Source organism: Sesamum indicum, linkage group LG8 (assembly GCF_026168435.1).
Source record: "Sesamum indicum cultivar Baizhima isolate 11 linkage group LG8, ASM2616843v1, whole genome shotgun sequence".
NCBI lineage: Eukaryota > Viridiplantae > Streptophyta > Magnoliopsida > Lamiales > Pedaliaceae > Sesamum > Sesamum indicum.
In genome coordinates this window covers 556,810-578,088 of record NC_142664.1, presented here as the reverse complement: position 1 = coordinate 578,088, position 21,279 = coordinate 556,810, and the positions used below count along the sequence as shown (strand labels likewise).

The 21,279-nt window shown below is 35.5% G+C and overlaps 4 protein-coding genes across 6 annotated transcripts; 2 read left to right on the top strand and 2 right to left on the bottom strand.

Annotated features, from left to right (window-relative positions):
* Positions 1-965: 965 nt before the first annotated feature.
* Positions 966-6,026, top strand: LOC105167295 (potassium channel KAT3). 3 transcript variants are annotated; one of them, XM_088883828.1, is made up of 11 exons: positions 966-1,853; positions 2,053-2,148; positions 2,246-2,401; positions 2,492-2,549; positions 3,092-3,409; positions 3,876-4,115; positions 4,238-4,336; positions 4,437-4,469; positions 4,563-4,748; positions 4,826-5,453; positions 5,694-6,026. In XM_088883828.1, the coding sequence occupies exons 1-11, from the start codon at positions 1,675-1,677 to the stop codon at positions 5,861-5,863; spliced, it is 2,163 nt and encodes a 720-aa protein (XP_088739954.1). In that variant the 5' UTR covers positions 966-1,674; the 3' UTR covers positions 5,864-6,026. The 3 variants fall into 3 exon arrangements, with proteins under 3 accessions (XP_088739954.1, XP_011085251.1, XP_088739955.1); XM_011086949.3 differs by having other exon boundaries at positions 1,933-2,148; XM_088883829.1 differs by lacking the exon at positions 966-1,853 and having other exon boundaries at positions 2,008-2,245; positions 2,320-2,401.
* A 1,414-nt stretch (positions 6,027-7,440) lies between these two features.
* On the bottom strand, positions 7,441-7,881 carry LOC105167294 (uncharacterized). The gene has a single exon (XM_011086948.3). It carries the CDS (start codon positions 7,879-7,881, stop codon positions 7,441-7,443), a length of 441 nt encoding a protein of 146 aa, XP_011085250.1.
* Positions 7,882-9,597: 1,716 nt separating this feature from the next.
* On the bottom strand, positions 9,598-12,058 carry LOC105167293 (transmembrane protein (DUF616)). The gene is made up of 4 exons (XM_011086947.3): positions 11,776-12,058; positions 11,481-11,693; positions 10,812-11,369; positions 9,598-10,252 (listed from the first exon to the last, which is right to left on the bottom strand). The coding sequence occupies exons 1-4, from the start codon at positions 12,023-12,025 to the stop codon at positions 9,921-9,923; spliced, it is 1,353 nt and encodes a 450-aa protein (XP_011085249.1). The 5' UTR covers positions 12,026-12,058; the 3' UTR covers positions 9,598-9,920.
* A 6,327-nt stretch (positions 12,059-18,385) lies between these two features.
* LOC105167292 (gibberellin 2-beta-dioxygenase) lies at positions 18,386-20,004 on the top strand. Its single transcript, XM_011086945.3, has 3 exons — positions 18,386-19,011; positions 19,106-19,454; positions 19,572-20,004. The coding sequence occupies exons 1-3, from the start codon at positions 18,617-18,619 to the stop codon at positions 19,821-19,823; spliced, it is 996 nt and encodes a 331-aa protein (XP_011085247.1). The 5' UTR covers positions 18,386-18,616; the 3' UTR covers positions 19,824-20,004.
* Positions 20,005-21,279: the final 1,275 nt, after the last annotated feature.

The following is a 21,279-nucleotide window of genomic DNA, read 5'->3' as shown; positions in this document are numbered from 1 at the left end:
TAAGCGAGTTCATAATATTTGATTAAGTGGAATCCATAACCTGTCTTATACAAATGCACAATTCATTTCATTGGTGTCCTAAATTGAAGGTCGGACCTACCACCATCAATCTCAACCAATTCCTCTCTCTATTCCTCTTAAACGCTGCATCCAATTCAAAATCTCAAGACAAGTGAACAGCTGAAGAAAAATAGCTCACACACACACCTTTCCTTTTCTGCTGCAACTGGGATTTGGTTTGAACTCAAAGGGTTAGACATCATGGTATCCCCCTTAGTTAAGGATGGCACATGGACTACAAATTCGTCATGAAATGCACATGTGGAGCCGATGGTTATTAAGACAATGCCTGCCTCTAACAACATCAGATTTAGAGTCGGCAAGGGATCTCTCTTGCCCATAACGCCAATAATGAATCCGGATGGATATTACTGTTTAAGATGATGCTATCAAGACTCACCGGCAACATTGATTGCGAGTCTAGCTAAAATAATCACTTTTCTAGTTGAATATTTGGCACAAACCAGTATATATCAAAGTAACCAAATAGACAGGAAGGTGTTAAACCCCATACGACCCACAGAGTCAACTAGAATAAAGTAGAGGAAACAATTAAACGATGAAGGAGAAAATCCAGTGCCATACCTTTTCTTAGAAAATATCAGATTTTTACATTACTGCCAGAAATCAATCAAAAAGAGGTTGGTCCACATATGATTATCGATGAAAGATTACCCACCTGCTTAACATATCCGTCGGGAGAGAGAGAGAGAGAGAGAGGGTGGTCGGATATATGGCGGGAATCCAGTTCACACATATACGGTTCTAATTGCCTAGCAATAACATACACCAACAACCTCAAACTCTTTTGTCCTTTCATTAGAGAAAAAAACAAAAAGAATGGAACTGATAATGAGTTTTTATCATTTAAATTGTTCTATATATGTTAGATCATTGAGATCAATGACTCCACACAATCCTGTTTAGCTTTTGGCATATCGCCCTCATGATGTGTTTAATACTTGGCCAACATATTATTTTGCCACAACAATCCCATGCCAGAGGCAACCAACAGAAGGTCCATAACCGAGACACTTCACCCAATCCTCAGTATATCATGCTAGTGGTCCATCTTTTCTAAATTCCTGGAATGAAAACACCATTTTAATTATCGTTCCAATCTTGTCCTTCAAATGCCTAGAAAACACCATCAGTATTAGCATATTGGTCGATAATGGATCTTCCATCAGCTCCACCAACATCAACACCAGGGCTATCCCATCTCGCGTCCCACATTCCCGTTGCCTATCTATCCCCTACCCTCCTTTCTATCAGATTTCGTCTCTGCAAGTTCTGCACTGGATGGAACTCAGGTTGTCTGCCACTTTAGCTTCCGTGTTCAGTTAAGACCAAGAAATATTCCCTTCTTAACCTTTCATATCTTTTCTACTAACATCCTTATTGACATATTAGCTGCATAAAGCTTCCAAATACATTCATGCATATTGGAAATCGCAACTTCCTTCAAAGGGAAAACCAGAAGGAAAGAAAACCCATCTCGGGACGGCCTTATGTTTATGTATATATATATCTTCCCCTCCTAGACTTACTATGAGTGAAATTCCTAACGTACTCTAACTGTATCATAGAGGGTCTTACTTCTCAAAACCCAAAATGCCGTTTTCACGTTCAAAAAGCTTCCTAAGTTGCTTCTGCATGGAGGAGCTTCACATGAGCACAGGAACCCACAGTGGCTTCTTCTCTAGTGATCTTCTTCCATCCCTAGGTGCTAGGATCAATCAAGCAACAAAACTCCGAAGGCACATAGTTTCCCCATTTGATCCACATTACAGGTGATGACCCTGCCTAATCTCTCTAAACCTGAGAGTTACCCTGCCGTTGATTCTTATTTTCCATCATTTATTATTTCAGGGCTTGGGAGATGTTTCTAATTCTCCTGGTCATCTATTCAGCTTGGATTTCTCCGTTTGAGTTTGCATTTCTAAATTACAAGCAAGATGTTCTGTTCATCTTTGACAACATCGTCAACAGCTTTTTTGCAGTTGATATTGTTCTCACATTCTTCGTGGCATATCTTGATAGTCAGTCATATCTTCTTATTGATAATCCCAAAAGAATAGCAATAAGGTAATATTCAGCTTCTACAACTTTTGGAGGAGCCAAGAAATATCATGTTCATATAAGCTCAGGCTAAATGTTATCCTGTGCTATATTCAACTAATAGGTATGTATCGACCTGGTTCACTTTTGATGTCTGCTCAACACTACCATTTCAATCTCTCAGCCTGCTATTCACAGATCATACTGGTGGACTAGGCTTTAAATTGCTAAGCATGCTACGTCTTTGGCGTCTCAGACGCGTGAGCTCTCTGTTTACAAGGTGTTGCACCACTCTGAATTGATGAATTTAGCGTTTTCTTTTCTACAATATTTTTAGAATGAAACAAGTTCCGTACTTCTTTCGTTACAGGCTTGAAAAGGACATCCGATTTAACTACTTTTGGACTCGTTGCACCAAACTCATAGCTGTAAGTAACAGCAAATTCCACATGTTGAACTGTTCAATAGCAAAAAACCACTCTATATTTTGAAAGCTCAGCTAACAACTTCCTTGTGTTTTTAGAAATAGTAAAAAATTATTACATATATTTTAAGTATTTTGATATTTAAATAAATATATATAAAACAAAATTATTTATTTTTTAGGAGGGTGGAAAAAATGCAAAAAATACCACTAAAAACAAGTCAATTTGACCAAAATTCTTATATACACACAACAAGGGGTATTTTTGTAAAAAATACCAAAAAAAGGTCCAAGGACGAAAAAGATGAAGCCAAAACGCACTGAGGGCATGTGCATCCCACCTTCTGTTAATTTCATTAGAGGCGGGTTTTGCGTTGAATTTATGAAAACAATGGGCTTTTAGCTTATTTTGATGTACTGGGTAATTGTTAGCTATTTTGTGAAATATAGAGGGGTAAAATGGAGTTTAGCACATGTAGAACTAAATCCTCATGCATTATAAGCATGTGCATCGACAATTAAGTTGCACATTTTGATCAAATTCAGGTAACTTTGTTTGCTGTACATTGTGCCGGGTGCTTCAACTATATGATTGCAGACAGATACCCTGACCCAAAAAGAACCTGGATTGGTGCGGCCTACTCTAATTTCAAGCAAATGGGACTTTGGGACAGATATGTAGCGGCACTGTATTGGTCAATTGTAACACTAACTACAACAGGTTATGGGGATTTACATGCTGAAAACCCAAGAGAGATGCTCTTTTATATTTTTTACATGCTATTCAACCTCGGATTGACATCTTACCTCATCGGAAACATGACAAACCTTGTAGTTCAGTGGACCTGCCGCACCAGAAATTTTGTATGCTCTCTCTATCTCTCCCTTTGCACACAGGCATGCATGTTTTATAAGGACATTCTAGGATGATTATATACATTCAAAGTCCCTCATTTGCTGACACATTCAGCTTGTGGTTTAGATAATCTTAGGGGAAAAATGTTAAGTGATACATTCATCAAAATTCACCACCTAAACTCTGCAGCTAATTTGTGTCGTCAGAACTATGACATAATAAGCAACAGATTGGATAAGGCAATTCTTGGTGCACACACGGGTCCTTGTGCATGCACATAAGCTTTAATTTGGTGACTTCGGTGGATAGAGACATTAGCCAAGTTTAGGCTGTATTTAGCTAACGACATTTTTATCATACAATTTTCGGTGTTAGAAACGTCTAGTTACTGGGAGACTACTAGCTTTCAACTTTTGACTGGAATTTACTGAAACTATTCAGCTAATAGTAGAGAAATTTGGTTTGGTGCTGTAGCGAGACTCTGTTACTTCTGCTTCAGAATTCGCAAAAAGGAATCATTTGCCCCCAGATATTCAAGAGCAAATTTTGTCCTATATTTGTCTCAAATTCAAGACAGAAGAATTGGAGCAGCAAGAGACCTTGAACGGGTTGCCGAGAGCCATTCGTTGCAGCATTGTAAACTATCTGTTTTACCCTATTGTTCAAAATGTCCCTCTATTCCATGGGGTTTCCAGTGACTTTCTTTTCCAGCTGGTATGCTTTCTACTCAGTTCACTAGTTCATCATAATGCATGCTCGGAACTCATTTTTCTCTCATGAAACATCAAATTTAAGAAGATTGGCAAGATTTCATTGTTCCTTTGTTCTATTGGAAGGTCACAGAAATGGAAGCTGAGTACTACGCTCCCAGACAAGAAGTGATTCTGCAGAATGAGGCTCCAACAAATACATATATATTGGTCTCTGGAGCAGTGGTAAGTAAGTTGCATGCTCCTGAATGAACTGTAATAAATCTATAGAAGCCCCAAAAAACTTCAGCTTCTCACCTTCTCTCTGCAAATAATTATGTTGCAGGATTTTATGGGAAAGGTTAATGGGCAGGATCGAGTAAGGCTTTCTGCATGACCCCAGATGCATATGTTTCCATAAATAGAAACAAACGATTATTTAATGTGATTTCATTTTTATATATGCATACAGATCATCGGAAAGGCTTCCACAGGGGAAATTTTTGGAGAAATAGGTGTTCTATGTGGAAAGCCTCAGCCATTTGGTGTTCGAACGACAGAAGTTTCTCAAATACTACGGCTAAACAAGACCACATTTCTAAACATTATTCGAGCAAACCCAGAAGATGAACACATTGTTATGAACAATCTTTTCCAGGTAATTTACCAAGCATCATTCTATTTTCAGATGTCCTTTCTGCAAATTCATACTAAACAACTATTGTTGGTTTGAAGAAACTGAAAGTATGGAGAAGTTACGACATTGAGGGCCAACAGGATCCAAGTCTTATCGTCAAAAATTGGCTTGGTAGAGAACCTCAAAGAGAATGCGATAGTCACACTGAAGATCATGATAATCTCTATGGTGACTCATTGGACCAGAAACCAACTAAAGATGTGTCCGGTTCAAGATTTACGGTAACAAACCAATCAGGAACTGAAGTAGATGCCAATTCATCTGCTGAGGATGGGGAAAGTGATCTTCAGACTGCTGTTCGCAAGGGCCATCTTGAAATGGTCAGGATTTTTCTAGAAGGACGAAATGTGAATAAACCAAATGAGAGATGTCAGCTAACAGAAGAGCTAGAAGATCACCAGGCAAACAAGGGCATATATGACCTCATGCTGAATTATGAAAATGAAAAGAAATTAGTTGGAACCAGCAATTCTGGCACCAATTGTTACAAAAAAGATGCAAAACCCAGCTCAAGCAGTTCTAAGTATCCAACTGGTGTCGAAGCAATTAAACCAGTGAAGAGAGTCACCATTCACATGAATTTTCAAAAGCCGAATGATACCAGGAAGCAGCTCGCTAAGCTAATAATTCTACCTGATTCACTAGAAGAGCTACTGAAAATAGCAGGTACGCGTTCCTTGAAATAATTCTATACAAACTTGAAATTCAGCAACAATTTGAAGTGCATAATATAATAGATTGGTGAAGGACAATTCAAAAAAAATTGAGAACAAAAATGTGGCCTTAACTATGACCAAAGACTTTATTACTAGTAATTATTTAAAAAAAAGACTTTATTAGTAGTAATGTGAACAAATAACACTTTCCATTGTGGTGTATCTGATAATCCTCCTCACCGTACTGCAGGTCAAAAATTTGGAGACGATAATCCTACAAAAGTATTAAATGCAGAGAATGCAGAAATAGATGACTTAAGTGTCATACGAGATGGTGATCATTTGTTTCTTGTGCCAAACCTGTGTGAAGATATATCGTGGGGCGGATTGAGTGGTATCGAAGACTATAGACATGCATAAAGCTAAGCAATTCAAAGGATATTCTAACAAAGTCAACCATAATAATAAGAGGAAAACAGGCAATACAAAGCTGCATGGTTGTGACAACCTGCAGGACATGTAAACTCGTATCTGATTGTGTCTGTTCCCCATGACTACCAATATGAAAGATTCTATCTACTAATTTCCTGTACACCAGAAAGTAATGCATGCAAAATAGAAAGAAAACACAGCGAGCAGAATTACTCGTAACAGGAGGTCAATAAAATACATCTTCTTTCTGCATAGTGCATACTGCATAGTATACTTGAAATAAAGTTAACAACTTAACACAAAAGCAGTCTAACAAACCTAAAGCACTTCATATTTAGTTGAACAAGCAAAAAAAGAATAACAGTGACGCTATAATTACACACATTTGTTTGGCAACAGAACGGAGTAGAGCGGAGTGGTCTAAGAGAAACCAAACATCTCAGCAAACACTAAGTTCATTCGAACTCCCATACACAACGTTTGAATATCTAAAAGAATCATCAGTTTCAATCCAATTCCATATCATCTGCAATTCGTTTGACAACTGATAACAACAACTGCATATACTCGAATATCATGAACAGAAACAATATCAGAAAGCAACTAATCGAAATCATGGCAAATATACTACGAATTACGAACCTTGGTAAACGATCGCTGGTTAAAATCTGCATTGTCGTAAGGCACATGTGTCATTGAAAAATCTTGCGGTTTCAACACGGACTCAGCCGAGTTCCCAGTAACAACTAAATTTCAGGACAGTATTCATATATACTGCTTCTAGCAACAGGCGCCAAGCGAAATCCATCTGTGTAAACCGGTGGACATGGATAGATTCAGAAGAGAAGGAAATAAAGAGATGCGTATCAGGAGATTTTACTGTAAAGAAGTGAGGTTGTTGGTTGTTGGTTAGGGGGGCATGTTCATGTTACGCGGGGGATTGATGGGGAAATTTTAGTTGGGAAAGGATCAATCTCCTCCTTTACTTGTGAAAACTAAGCCCAAGAAATGTGAGTAGGCCAATCAATTTATTTAATGCTTAAGTTGAGAAATATGAGAAGTCCATCAATTTTGATTGGGCCGAATAATTTGTACAAATTCGGATCTGGGTGAATGCATGTTCCATGGGATATGGACCCTCTTAGTATGGAAGATAATTTCCGTCCTGTATCTTTTGCTTTGACGTTTTAGTTCTTCATCTTTTTTAAATAGCAAAATATATCCTGTAATTTTTTATTCTTTTATGGATTTGGAACAAAAATCCCAAAATTTTTTTGAGAAACCCGACCATGGAAGGACCAAAATAACAAAAAATTAAAATGATACAAGATTTATTTACTAGCTTAAAGAAAATAAAGAACTGGAATGCGAGAGTGCAAAAGATAGGAAACGAGAATTGCATTTAATATATTTAAGGTAAGACATGCATGTCACGGGAAAATTAACCATAACAAATACTAGAGTAACAGTGAACAATACGCATAAAAACGCATTTATTCTTAATTATTCCTTCTCTTCATCATGGATTGATGTGAAGTAGTGGAAGTTGAAGTTGCAGTGTGTAGCTAGTCTTGAGATGCAAAGGCGGAGGCAGGATAGGAACGGGAGACGCCGATGGCGGTCGTAAACTTGATCGTATCAGGGGAAGGTTCTCCAACGAGAATGTCAGTGATGCCCACAGGAAGCATGAGCTCCTTGGCCTTAACTCCCGTCAGCTTCGACAAGTGGCCCTTTTCAAGGAAACAAGTAATCTCCACGTTGTAGATAACAGTTTGGCCTATGCTCTTGAACTTGTGTTCTACTTTCTTCTTCATCTTAAACCAAAGGAACCCTGTGCTTCGGTTGAAACCCATCTCCTGTATTTCCTCCACCGGCAACAGTCCTTTCGGCACTGAGAATTCCTCCAGTACTTGCAGAGCTTTCACCTTGCATATGTCTCCCTGGTGAATATCTGCTTCCTTGCTGTGAATTGCCATCAGTTTCGCTGCTGCTGCTGCTGCTGCCATTTTTCTGTTATTCTCCTCAATGGATTTATGTGGGAAGGATTGAAGGGAAAACACGCTTTATATAGGTTCGCCAAAGTTGCTTTTTCTTAATTGTGTTTTTCGTTGCATCACTGTATTATGGCGTATAGTTTAATTCCTTGCTTGGTGGGCAACTAGTGGTATTAAGTTCAAAACATGTTATCAATTTTAATAGAATGGGCTCAGGTTTCAAATTTGAAATCGGATTTTAATTTTATGGACTCTATTGAATCGTGTCTGAAAGTTGGCCACAATAATATTTACAAATGTATTTTATAAATTGTACTAATATTTGTATTACAAAATAAATTATATTTTTAACATCATAATAGTTTATTAGATATTTATAAATAATAATTTTATTTTTTCAAAAAAAAATATAACAGTATTTCATGTGTTATATTAGACCTATCAGATTAGGAATAGGGTTTGAGCGAAATAGCTTGTTTTACTAAACCTAAATAGGATTGATTGTGGGTTCGGCGAAACCTACCTAAGTTGAAACCATTGCCAATCCTAGCAATACAAGAAAATATAGCATTTATGATGTATAAATTATAGTTTTATATATGCTGATCATAATAATATTTAAAGATAAAAAAAAAACTGATTTTAAGTTATCTTTATTAACGCATGTAGAGAATTTATTGTTGATAAGTAATATATAAATTACACACATTATTCTAGGAATTAAATAATCAAACATTATTGTGATGATTTCCTAAAAAGTTTATAAAATATTTTATAGAATTATTGATAATATTAATACATGCATATTGGTAGTTTAATATTCGAAATTTCCAAATCCTCTCATGAATAGGGTTAATTACTTGAGGAGGTTGAGGCTAAACGCAACGATGATATTGTAGGCCGGCTGCGGAATGGTAGTGTAGGATGTATATAGGGTGGCTGAAGCCTGAATGTTAGTTGGATTCTGGCGGGCGTAATTCCCGAGTCTATCGCCCAACCGCCTTCCTCATCCACCTATTCCTACCTACTAATTCTCCATTCAAGCTTTCGCTACCAATTTTAACCAAAATTTGATTTCGTTAAATTCCAATTGTTTTGAGGATTTAATACAATTTATCGTATTTAATATTGTAAATGAACAAACTACTTATAAAGAAATAAATTGTTAATTTTTAAAAAATTCATGAGGGTAAATTACCCTCTTTTTTTTTTAACAGGTGAAGTAATTTGCCTATTGGGAATATCACGATTGGTTGTTTTGCATTTTTCCCATTAATTATATGTAAGTAATATATATTGTCTATATTTATTAATTGATTATTTTAGTTAAAAAATACTACCTCAATTACGAAATAAATGTATTCAGTTTACATATTATTTATATGGAATCAACTTAACTCGATTCAAATTATAATTTTTGACTTGATATGCTTTCCTATTGCAGGCTATGCAAAATTGAAATGTTAATTAAATCGCTTTCATTGGACATACGTACTTCTAAAAATAAATGATGGGGTTTTTAGATTTTGAGAAATGTATTGAGAATCTTTGGATAAGAAAAATGTCTGCATGCTACGAGTTATGATTGATTCCTTTCCATTTTGACAAATTCTACAACATATGCAACTGCATCGGATGTGTATTGATTGAAATTTTCTGTCATTTTAGTATATGTATTTCTTTTAAAATTAAAAATTATAACTTAAAAGTATGACTGCTTACAATATATGCACAAAAAAAATAACATTATATATAATATAAAAATAGGATAAAAAAATGTTTCACTACTCGAAACTACAAAACAACTTCACAACTTATATAAAATTTTTGGCCATTAAAAACAGTGTCAAAGAAAAGAAAAAATGAATCTTGAAATCCAAACAGACCAGCTGAGCGATATGATTGGCCATGCCTACCAAACAAAAACACTCACTGCCAACTCGTTCAGCTATTGTCAGCTTTTCCTGTGAGGGGTCGTTTGGTTAGTTATCTTTCATTCTGTGGAACAGCAAATTGATACTATGAGTTAATTAAAGGAGGACAGACAAAAATCACCCGTGGGATTCCCCCCACATCTTTAGAAGATACCCTTCACATTTACTACTCCTCCCATTAGCTAACCAATCAGAGGTCACCATGTTGACTTTGGGTCCCACGCTGGCCCCACCCTGCTTAAGGTTGTGTCTATACTCAACTGCCACCTGTTCAAACACTTCAACCACAAACATGTTGATGTTCAGCTTTGGGTTCATGTTGTCCCTCACATATGCAAAGGGCAGTTGATCTCTTGGGTTGAATGCTTCCAATTCATTGAACATAAGACAGGAGAAGTGATTGCTGGCTGCACTGTGCTTCCTCAGGATTAGAGCACTATCTGGAACATCTGCAGTTTTTCCATAGATTTATGTTAATAAAAGACAATTGCAACAAATGGAGATGATTTTCAAGAATGGCAGCTCAAGCATCAACGAATGAAGAAGAAAGAGCAAAGCTTAGCTGTCTTTAAACAATTCTGTCCTTGCAAGTTGTGTCCAAGAATCTTACTTTTTTTTGGTGATTCAGACAAGAATCTTTTAAAGGGTTAAAAGAGGAATAATTTGAGAGAAAGAAGAGTCCAGAAGCAGAAAAGCACACTGCATCTAAGAACGCTCAAAATTAAGAAGCTTGTCTTAGAAAATACACTTAGTTAGAAGCCATTATAGGTAAACCTTTTGTCTTATCTTTTACTTCAAGAACTACAACTCATACATCATGAGAAAATAATTCTTGAAAATTCTGTGGGGAGATAATCTTATCCAGTTTCTGCCCTTTGTCGTTTTCTGCAAACAACGTATGGTCCACCCATATCGAACAACTACTTTGTCTGCAGAATTCAAAACATTCTTTGAAGACAAAATTAACTAATTGCTGCAGAGGAACAATCACAGATGCGGTAATTATACCTGTGGGATAAGGCTTGTTTGAACTCCATGGTTCCAAGCCGTTGTCGCAGTACGTCTCCATTTGCACCTTTAGTCCATTAACATCCCGCCATTTCTTCCATCTACCAGTTGCCATTGCCTCTTCCATTGTATGAAGGAAATACGGGTGTCTAGATATAGCCATGTCCATGTTCTCCTTCACGAGTAGTGAATGGATCAAAAGAAGCGGATCGATCACCAGCTGCAGCTTTGCGTCTATCCACATGCTGTATTTCGAGTTTGGAAAAAGACGGTGCACTAAATATTTAGGTATCACTCCATTCATTGCAGCGTTCTCGTATAAGTGCTCGCTCGAGACCTTAACAACCCTCCATGCACCAATCTTGTGTTCCTCGGATTCTCTTGAAGTCATTTTGTGGAAATGTAATGTCTTGAGAGTAACATCATCTACAAACATGAAGAAACATACGTAGTCCAGGGTTTGGGATCCTAGGCCCCTTGGCTGCCGGATTTTGTCGTGATCATTGAATATAGCTGAGGCTACAACAATCCCGTCGCACTTTTCCATGGAAATTTGATCTGGAAATCCCACAAAAAAGCAACAAGAACTGAGAAAGTCAATTATTAACATAGATTTCAGTAAAAAACAAGAGAAGAAAAGAGCCGTATTTGTTATAATTGAAAATTAACCAGAGCTAGTGATCGGAAAGTCTCGGAAGAATCCACATGGGATTTCATTTTCAGGTTCATTCTGGGGATGATCAAAATAAGAAATCCTCTTGTGAAAGCTCAAATTCCCACCAAAACTGTCAGCATTCCCCTGCATATACCTCAGAGACCGTGCCCCCAAACTCGTGGAATTCTCCAGTAGTCGATGCATTTCCTTGACGACATCCCAGTAATCTAACAAAACCCATAACGCAAGAATCAGTAGTAGTCTATAAAAAGATTGTTATATGGTGTCGTGGTCTGTTTGTTTGTTTACCTGAGAAGAAAACAGGGGAATCGCAGGAGGAACGGGTGGTGGGAATGGCGTGCTTGTGTTCTCCATAAGTGGAAGGATAAGAGAAGAGAGGGGGCTGAAGAGGGTCGAAGGGGGATGATCTGAAAATGCATTTGGAGGTGGAGAAAGTGAAATGGAGGGCCAAGAAGAGAGAGGAGAAGAGGTAGATGAGAGAGAAACAGAGGAGCTTTGATTGGAAGAGGGGTGGCGTTGAGAATCTTGCCCTCCCCATTTACCCATCACAACCTTTCTCATCCAATACCCATCAGTCCTCATCATATGCTTTTTTCACTTTCTTTTTCTTTTTACAAAATTATTATTATTATTATTACACATCATAACATAAATAAATTTCCGTAATAATTCTAAATTATTATGGGAATAATTCCAAGTTTTCGATGTTTTCCTGAAAGACAAAGGACAATGAAACTTCTTCTCCAACCTGTCCAAAGACAATGTCAAGGTCCCCCACCATGTTCTCCTCACATTAAGGCTTCAAAATTTAGGTTGTCCGAACTTCTTCTACCTTGAAAATTTTAATTCAAATTGAATTTAATCGGATATGAATTAATTATACAGTGACAACATGATTGATTAATAAATTAAAAAAATAATTAATTATATACCAAGTGTATCGCATTTGTTCTATCATTAATTTGATTTGATCGTATCTAACTTTAGTTAAAATTTATGGACCAACTCACATTCATACTTTACGTGGTTGTTATGATGAATCTGATCCAACTCAAATTCATACTCAAGGTGTTGGGCCCAATTTCAGTGGATAATGGGCGGCCCATGAGAAGGCTGGGCCATATTATTACTTGAGGAGCACGTCGCCCACTCTTTTGTCCCTTTTGTTTTAAGGATGAGTGAGGTGGAGTCTGATGCACGTTGCGTGAGTGATGGTAACCGTATGTGTGAAGGCGCATTTGTTCCAATCAATGCCCAGAAACATATTGCATGTGAAAATTTTTGTTTGGACATCATTAATTATGGTAACGATATACTCTATGTGTACCCTTATCCTATACACACACATATATATATATATATTACAATCTAATTATGTTTCTGTGGTTTATGATGAATAAAATTATGCATTTAAATTAATTTATGAGTTATAAAATTAAGAAAAACATATTTGGTATTTTTGCAAATCCATGTGAAGTTTTATTTTTAAGTATGACTATCACTAAAATAATTGAAATACTACCTCGTTCTTCACATTATTTATTCTGATTAGGTTCTCATCGCTAGCAATATCTCAACAGTAATTTGTGAAGTATGAAATTTTTACTATTATTGGACGCACTTTTTATTTCACTAGTTTGAACTTTGAAAAATTCACATTGAGGGCATATCTTAATTGTTTTTTGGTGAACACATATTCATATTTAAAAGTAACTTGAAGTCGACATTGGGTAAAACTGTCATCCTCGAGTTATCGAATTTCAAGTTGTACGATTACTTTTCGAATGAGTAAGATCGGAAATGAATAGGATTCAAATTACAATCTCCCAATACTTAGTCAGATAGAGCGATTTAAGAATAAATGTAACAAATGGATATGGAGGGTTACAATATTTATAATTGAGTTTCATCTGAACAAATCATATCAATATAATGTGAATAATTGAGCACAATCGATCGTAAATTATAAAATTATCACAATTCCAGTATTCAATCTTTATCGAACTGTACGAAAAAGAAAAAGTCAAACTAACTAATTCGGATTGTATGTGTCGAATTGTAATTCGTGGATGCACATCCCCAATAGGAGAAAAGCCACATGGACGTGGGTCTGGAGTTGGACCTGAGAAGATGAAGGTTAACGTCTTCTTTATACTCGGCTTGCGCGTCCCGGAAGTAGGTGCAGAGTGCAGAGGGGGGAAGAAATATCTCCTGCCCACGGGCACAACACATGTACCCCGTAAGGCTTAAATGTCCACTTAACCAATAAATGATCTTCGGCACGTGGTTTGTGGATATATGGCATAGCGGCGTACATGGGCCTGGTCTCCCTATATCTCTGAGTGAAGAGCAGAATAATACTTCCTTTTTTAATACAAGAGTTGCCTCCCAAAATTCTTAGGATCTCGAGATTTGATGTCATAGGATGATAATTATATTTTATGCATATGATTCTACACTCCCCAAGAGGTGTTGATGTAATGTACTACACAGAGTATTGGTGTAAGTTTTTTATTTTTTTTTTTCCTCCTTTAAGGATGTGTTTATATAAATTACAATTATTACCTCATACAATACCTATTTAATTTACTTTAGATTTCAAGTACCAAAATTTATTAAAGATGAGTCGAAATTTTCTAAGAGTAACTATATAAATTAGGGGCTCCACGTGATGAAAGCCCAATTTCATCAAAGATCTAATGTTCTCATGTGATCTCCATCGCGCACAATTACAGGTAGGAACACATTAGGTGTGTGGAGATTAATATGCCGTCCACACTATAGTTGAGAAAATTATGAAAACACCCTACAAGAAATTGAATTATGAAACTACAAAAAATACAATATTTAATCATGATTAATAATAAAATAGTCGTAGCAAATAGTTATTGACCACGGCTATATAATGGTTATTAACCATAGTATGCGCAAGGATGGCTAAAAGTCATGACAGATATTTTTACCATGGTCTTAGCTATGGCAAATAACTTTTTCTTGGTGATAAATCTATGTTTTTGCGTCGATTTTTATTTAATTATAGTCAATAAAAATTATTTACCACGATTTTTAGTCCATAATTATTAAAATAGTAATCAATTTTCAATATTCATGAATTTGTATTCAGGGTTGGACCGAGTCTATTCAACTTAAATCGATTTGATGTCATCATTAAATTTGGTCACCCTATATCCATGGGATCAACCACTATTTTTGAATTACATCACTTTGACGTAATTAGGCCAAGGGGCCTGATTTATAAATACCCCACCAACTCTAATTACTAAGTGAATAATTCAAATTGTATGTAATATACATAATTTTATCCTCAAATTTAACTTTACTGATTTAGAATTAAAGAGCTATAATTGGAGCGTACCTAATGTATCTCCTAATCATATTTATAACAATACACGACTTGAAGCGCAAACACAATTTTCAGAGTTTTGTAGCTCAAATCATTAATCATCTTAAACATACTTGTCTGGGGCGATTTTCCTACCATAACATTCTCTTTGGATATGATTATAAAAATTTTAAATTATGCCTTTTCTTTTACAAAAAATAAATATAAGTATATGATTTTAACTCTATTCATTATAACAAGCTATGACATGCCTCCAAATCATAAATTGTTTACAGTGCTATTACAAATTATTCATCCATATTATCTGATTGAGAGTGGTTCGATTTTTTATGGATTATACCAATAAATATTGACGTTATCTATTATTGTTGACGTGCTGATTTTGAATCGTAATAATTGTTTATTTTGGACAACTTTGTTAAAAATCAAAATAGAATTTTCTTTTATATAAAGTGAGTGATTCACAAATAATTTTGAATTCACCACTTTTTGCTTTAAGAAAATGGATTGAATTAATTGAAGTAGTGAGGAAAGAGGAATAAAATCTAGGAGAGGAGAGGTATGCAACAAAAACAATGTGCAATCGGAGCATTGAACCTGGGTTTCTGGGTAGGCCCAAACAACTACTCTCGTCAGTTTTAGAGGAGGGATCAGTTAGTTGTTCAAAGTACACTTGCGCTGACACTTTCAGTACATCTGGCGAGCATGCACGACTTACTCGTCTACCCATGTTGTCGCATTTTAATGCCTCGTGATGATCTTGGTACCAATTCTTCCACACCTACACTCGGCTACATATTAGGAAAAATAAATGTCGTAAAACTAGAATTAAATTTTTAACATTAATGCTAAATAACTCATGGAAAAAGAAATATTCTTCATCTTACTTTCTCAAAGTTCAATCCGAAGTGGGGCACGTAACGAATATCGCAACGGTTAACAATACATATACCATGAAAAAGTCGGGGTTGAAAAGTTTTGGGACGTTGATTGAATTTTCTATTATAAATTTTATTGGAAACGTAGTTTTCATAATGCGAAGCCCACAGTTTTTATAGCAGCGGCAAAATTTGACACGTGTGTTCGTTTATTCCAATTACCAAAAGTGAGAAAGGAAAAAGGAAAAGACGTGAAGGACGAAGATATTGAGGCTTATGAAATGGCCCACTGCCAGCATGCTGGGAAATCCATTCAGCGGCTGTAAGATTTCTCCGAATATGGAAATTTAAAAGCCACAATATCAATCAAAGAAAATGAAAATTAAAAGTCAAGAATAAAATGAACATGTTTATTCCACTTTTCTTCCTCTGTATTTTCATCCATGTTTCTCATTCATGCTTGCTTTATGCTTATAATATTTACTAAAAAAATAGTCGGTGTGTGCAAAATATTTAATATGGCATAATTCCTAAAATTCATATCAAAATCTAGTACCACGATTTGTATTTTTTCATTGGGGTTGCTCCGATTTGGACTTGATCCAAATTTAAGTATGTATGAATTTACTGTGATCAATCCACGTGAAAATCATATTATTCACACACAATTGCGTATCTGCAAAGATAATGATAGGACAAGAAACATATATATATATATGGGCAAATAGATTTTATAAATTAAAATAATAAAAAGTGTTATAATCTCTTGAAGATGATATTCTATGATTCTTCCCTCCGAATTTTAATTCAAATGCTTGAAATTTGTTCTTGGGTGTGGAAACACAATCTTCTTCGAACTTGTGGAATTAAGAAAATCACATGCCACCTTGAAATATGGTTCAAGGCTTGTAGGATCTGATGCCGAGAAGATGTGAAATATTTGCGTTGTAGAGCTTCATGGTGGTAGTGGAGTTTTGGACTTGAGTCCCTTAGATTTGTTAGTATTTGTATTGTCTTATGTTGTGTGTTGAATACCTATTTTTATAGATGTGAATAGGGTTTAGGTAAGTTGAGCTGATTTCTGTTGAGTTTGAACACTATGATTTAGGACATGGACCCATCAATTAACATGCCGTGGTTGAATATGTTTTAGGCCACTTAGTCAATCCAAAAAATATATATATATGTATCATGAATTGACACATGAAAATGCGTAATGCTAAATTTGGTATAGACTTATTGGGAATTTGTGGTCGAACATATGTAAAGACACTAAAGTCTAATTTTTTTTATGAAATTTAATTTAAAAGACAATTAGTTAAATTATTTGGACTTTTAATTGGTAATTTTGTTCTAAAATTTTGATGTCAAAACATAAAACTAAAGAAGTCTATAAATGTTCATCTCCATGCCCAAGTTACAAATTTTACTACCCTAATATATCTTAAGACTTTTCTCTTTTACGATTTTCCACCTTAAAAGTCTTCTACTCGGACAAAATTTAAGTTTATATTCAATCATTTTTAAAAGTATATTTTAGACGTGGATATGAGATAAATATATACTTACATCATCAATATTATTCACTTTACTAGAATTCTTACAATTTTATTATCAAAGATGGATGTTTAGTAATTAAGAAAAAGAAATTGTTTGCATGTTTAGTATACCAAATATTTATGTTCTTTTCCAAGTATTTTGTATTTTAGGTAATGAACTCAAAAGTTTATTATATTAATCAAAATGCCGAACATTTCTGAGAACTCTTGATATATATATATATATATATATATATATAGTTGTGGTGTGGACCACTTATTAGCTGGGGGTTCTTTTAGTTGCGGCTGCATATAGAGAAAGTGTGTTAGGAAACTTTTACTATCCTTCAATAATATTACATTGTTTGATTTTTTTTCTTCATTTTCCCACTTCCTAAACAGATTTTATTCATTCTACGATATCTTCTTGAATTTTTATTACATGGGACCAGCACTGATTTTGCGGGTCATACTGCCTACAATTCTGAAGGGTCCTTCCCTCAATTTATTCCTACTTCATTCCAAAATCTCTACATTTTAAGAAGCTTTGAAACAGCACCAACACCCACATCAATAACACGATAAATATATTATAATTATATGATTAATTTAAATTTAACCTAACTCAATCTCAACTAAAATATTTCAATTGTGAAACACATGATTGACAAGATCTCAAAAGGAATTAATATGTACCAAGTAAAGGAAGGAAATCATGGTAAAAGAATATATTCAATGTATCTTAAAATACATATACATATATATATATATATATATATATATCCAAGTTGGTAGGTTTTGTAATATACCCACATTAATTACACCCTTATCTTTTCCACAAAATTGAAAAATGTTCCTAAAGTGTTATCAATATTTGAATAAATTGACATCAATTCTTTTCTTTAATTTTTAAATAAAAGGTCAAAGTATTTTTGGTTGTAATAAAAGAATGTTTTTCACGTAATATATATATATGTAAAATAGATATGAATGGTTTCAAAAGTAAAAACCTTGTGGTCTCCATTTATTATGTGTTAATTTCTCTTTCTATCTCTTATAGTTATAGTGTGTGGTTTTTTACTTTTTATTGGACAAGGAAGTTTTCCCCTCGGTAGTGTAAATTTCCAAGCGTAGTCACAAAGCCAGATGTCCTTCCATAGTTTCCAACGCCTTTCTTGCCTTAACTTCATCTCTCTTCCAATTCCACTTCCATGCATTAGCTTTCAGCCAACTCCCACCTCCTGATTTTCCCCTATATATATATATATATAAACCCCATCACTCCATCAACTCATCCTTCTATATAATTCATCTCTAAGATCTCTTCCTCTCAAGATTTGCACGCAGAGATGGTGGTTCTATCTCAGCCAATTGTTGATAATTTGGCCCAGTTCAAGACATGCAAGCCCCCCCCCGACATTTTCACCGGGATTCCAGTCGTAGACCTTTCCCACCCCGACGCTAAAGCCCGTGTGGTTGAAGCCTGCAAAGAGTTGGGGTTCTTCAAACTCATCAACCACGGCGTTTCAATGGAGCTCTTCAACCTGCTGGAGGCCGAGGCCGTTAAGTTCTTCAAATTACCCCAGCAAGAAAAGGAGAAATCCGGCCCTCCCAACCCTTTCGGCTACGGCAACAAGAGAATCGGGCCCAACGGTGATGTGGGCTGGGTTGAGTACCTTCTCTTCTCCACCACCAACTCACACAATCCCAACCTCATTTTCCCTGGAATTCCCCAAACTTTATGGTAATTAAACTGTATATACATAAAATTAATTATTCATCCCTATTATTTCATTAATACGTACGTAAAATTTATACAATATTTATTACATGTGCAGGTGTCTTGTGAATGAGTATGTGTCAGCAGTGAGAAATGTGGGGTGTGAAGTCCTGGAGATGATAGCTGACCAACTGCAAATGGGGTCCAAGGATGCTTTGAGCAGGCTGATTAGAGATGAGAAAAGCGACTCTTGTTTCAGGCTAAACCACTACCCACCCTGCCCGGAACTCCAAGCATTGAGTGGTCGGAATTTGATTGGGTTTGGCGAACACACAGACCCACAAATCATATCTGTTTTGAGGTCTAACAACACATCAGGCCTGCAAATCTGTCTTAAAGATGGTTCATGGGTTTCCGTCCCATCTGATCACACCTCCTTGTACGTAAATGTTGGTGATTCCTTACAGGTACTTATGACCATTAACCTCCTCAATTGATTTAATAATTAGTACGAGGTTTTGATTTAATTGATGATTAGTTGATTAATTAACTTGTTGTTTTATATATCTGTTTGGTGGTTGCAGGTAATGAGTAATGGGAGGTTTAGGAGCGTAAAGCACAGAGTGCTGGCTGATAGTTTGAAATCAAGGGTGTCGATGATCTACTTTGGTGGGCCAGGTTTGAGTGAAAAGATTAGGCCTTTATCGTCAGTGATGGAAGATGGTGAAGAGAGTCTGTACAAGGAATTCACATGGTCTGAGTACAAGAAGTCAGCTTACAAGTCGAGGTTGGGTGATAATAGGCTTTCCCTTTTTGAGAAATCTGCTGCCCAATAGTCTTTTCTAGTGTGTTCTTTTATGTACTAAAAACAGGCTAATTTGCAAAGGGTTGACCCAATGAACTTTTCCTAAGTACAGTTCTTTCGTCTTTTTCCTATCACCTAACTTTTCCTGTTTGTGCTCCACTGTAACAATTATCCTTTAGTGTTAATGAAATTGTTATCATCTCTACACCTCATATCTTTGTCCGTCTATGAATCTGTTTTCACATTTTGATGTCATTAATATTAATATGTAATCAATTTATGATTGATGTTTATTTTTTTGAATTAATCAAACCATAAATGACCACGTCTAAACTTGGACGGTTTTTGGTGGGGGTGGGGTGTTTCCAGTCTTGGTTTTCAAACAAATGGTTTTGGTTGCATTATGTTGTCACAACCATTAATGTTGAATTCATGGGCAAATCAACAATACCTCAAGGGTCGCCACGTCAAGCCAAATTTTAATTTAGATTAAATTTAATCCTGCCTAAATTAACTATTTGATAAATAGAATACATTTATTATACCATTGGTGTACAGTTCAAAAAATGTGATCAATAATGATCCACATAACAAATATAATTCACTCGTCATATCATGTCATCATATATGAACTAAAAATTTTCTACTCATACATTCACCTTTGTGAAAATGGTATGGACAAAGTTTGGATTCACATGGCTACTTTAACACAGAGAGGAGAATAGGAATGTCGAAGGAGCATCTCCACCTACGAATTGAGCAGAACTGGTCGTGAGAGTCCATATCAAGCAAGCTGTTTTGAACTTCTTTAATCACACACCTTTTCTTTCTTCCAGAATGTTTTTATTACTTTGTAGAAAAGGACTCCCAACATTGAGGGGCGATCTGTCCCCCACGACATCATATGTCTCCCCCATAATATTCTTAGACATTTTGGGTTGGAGGGTCGGTTTTAATAGAGCGGTCGCATTCATGCACGCTCACTAACATTTTCTAATATTAGCCCTCCAACAATTCTTGTTTTTCATATAATTTGTGGACTTCCAATACTATGATCATACAGTTCAATTAGTTGAATTCATTTTATTGCTATTTTTACGACCTCAAGAAGAGAAAAGCAACCACAAATTTATTTCATAATCTACCGAGAAACTTTAATTCAGATTAGTTTGATTAGATCTTAATTAATTATTCGATCTGAACCAATCATATAACAAGTATAATACACTTGTCGTGTGATTAGCATATAGTTCGTAAATGATTTGATATGACCGAACTTTAGCTTGCACAAGAATTTTCATTTAACTGGTGGAGAGTTACATAAATTGGATAATTACTAAAAATTGCATAATGACTAATTGCACGTTTACATTGGAAACCTTGTAAAATGGACCCTTTTCATTTTTAAGAATAATTATACTATCTATTCATGAGATTTGGTATAATTACACGTACTTTTTAATATTTTTGTAATATTACATCTATTA

What these genes read in the sequence shown, in the direction of transcription:
- LOC105167295 (XM_011086949.3), top strand. Translation starts at nt 1,675, where the DNA reads ATGCCGTTTTCACGTTCAAAAAGCTTCCTAAGTTGCTTCTGCATGGAG. An exon ending in TATTGGTCTCTGGAGCAGTG is followed by an intron (nt 4,337 to 4,436) that starts GTAAGTAAGTTG and finishes ATTATGTTGCAG; the next exon opens with GATTTTATGGGAAAGGTTAA. An exon ending in TTATGAACAATCTTTTCCAG is followed by an intron (nt 4,749 to 4,825) that starts GTAATTTACCAA and finishes GTTGGTTTGAAG; the next exon opens with AAACTGAAAGTATGGAGAAG.
- LOC105167294 (XM_011086948.3), bottom strand. Translation starts at nt 7,881, where the DNA reads ATGGCAGCAGCAGCAGCAGCAGCGAAACTGATGGCAATTCACAGCAAG.
- LOC105167293 (XM_011086947.3), bottom strand. Translation starts at nt 12,025, where the DNA reads ATGGGGAGGGCAAGATTCTCAACGCCACCCCTCTTCCAATCAAAGCTC. An exon ending in TTCCCCTGTTTTCTTCTCAG is followed by an intron (nt 11,694 to 11,775) that starts GTAAACAAACAA and finishes GGGTTTTGTTAG; the next exon opens with ATTACTGGGATGTCGTCAAG. An exon ending in CTTTCCGATCACTAGCTCTG is followed by an intron (nt 11,370 to 11,480) that starts GTTAATTTTCAA and finishes TGGGATTTCCAG; the next exon opens with ATCAAATTTCCATGGAAAAG.
- LOC105167292 (XM_011086945.3), top strand. Translation starts at nt 18,617, where the DNA reads ATGGTGGTTCTATCTCAGCCAATTGTTGATAATTTGGCCCAGTTCAAG. An exon ending in GGAATTCCCCAAACTTTATG is followed by an intron (nt 19,012 to 19,105) that starts GTAATTAAACTG and finishes TTACATGTGCAG; the next exon opens with GTGTCTTGTGAATGAGTATG. An exon ending in ATGTTGGTGATTCCTTACAG is followed by an intron (nt 19,455 to 19,571) that starts GTACTTATGACC and finishes TGGTGGTTGCAG; the next exon opens with GTAATGAGTAATGGGAGGTT.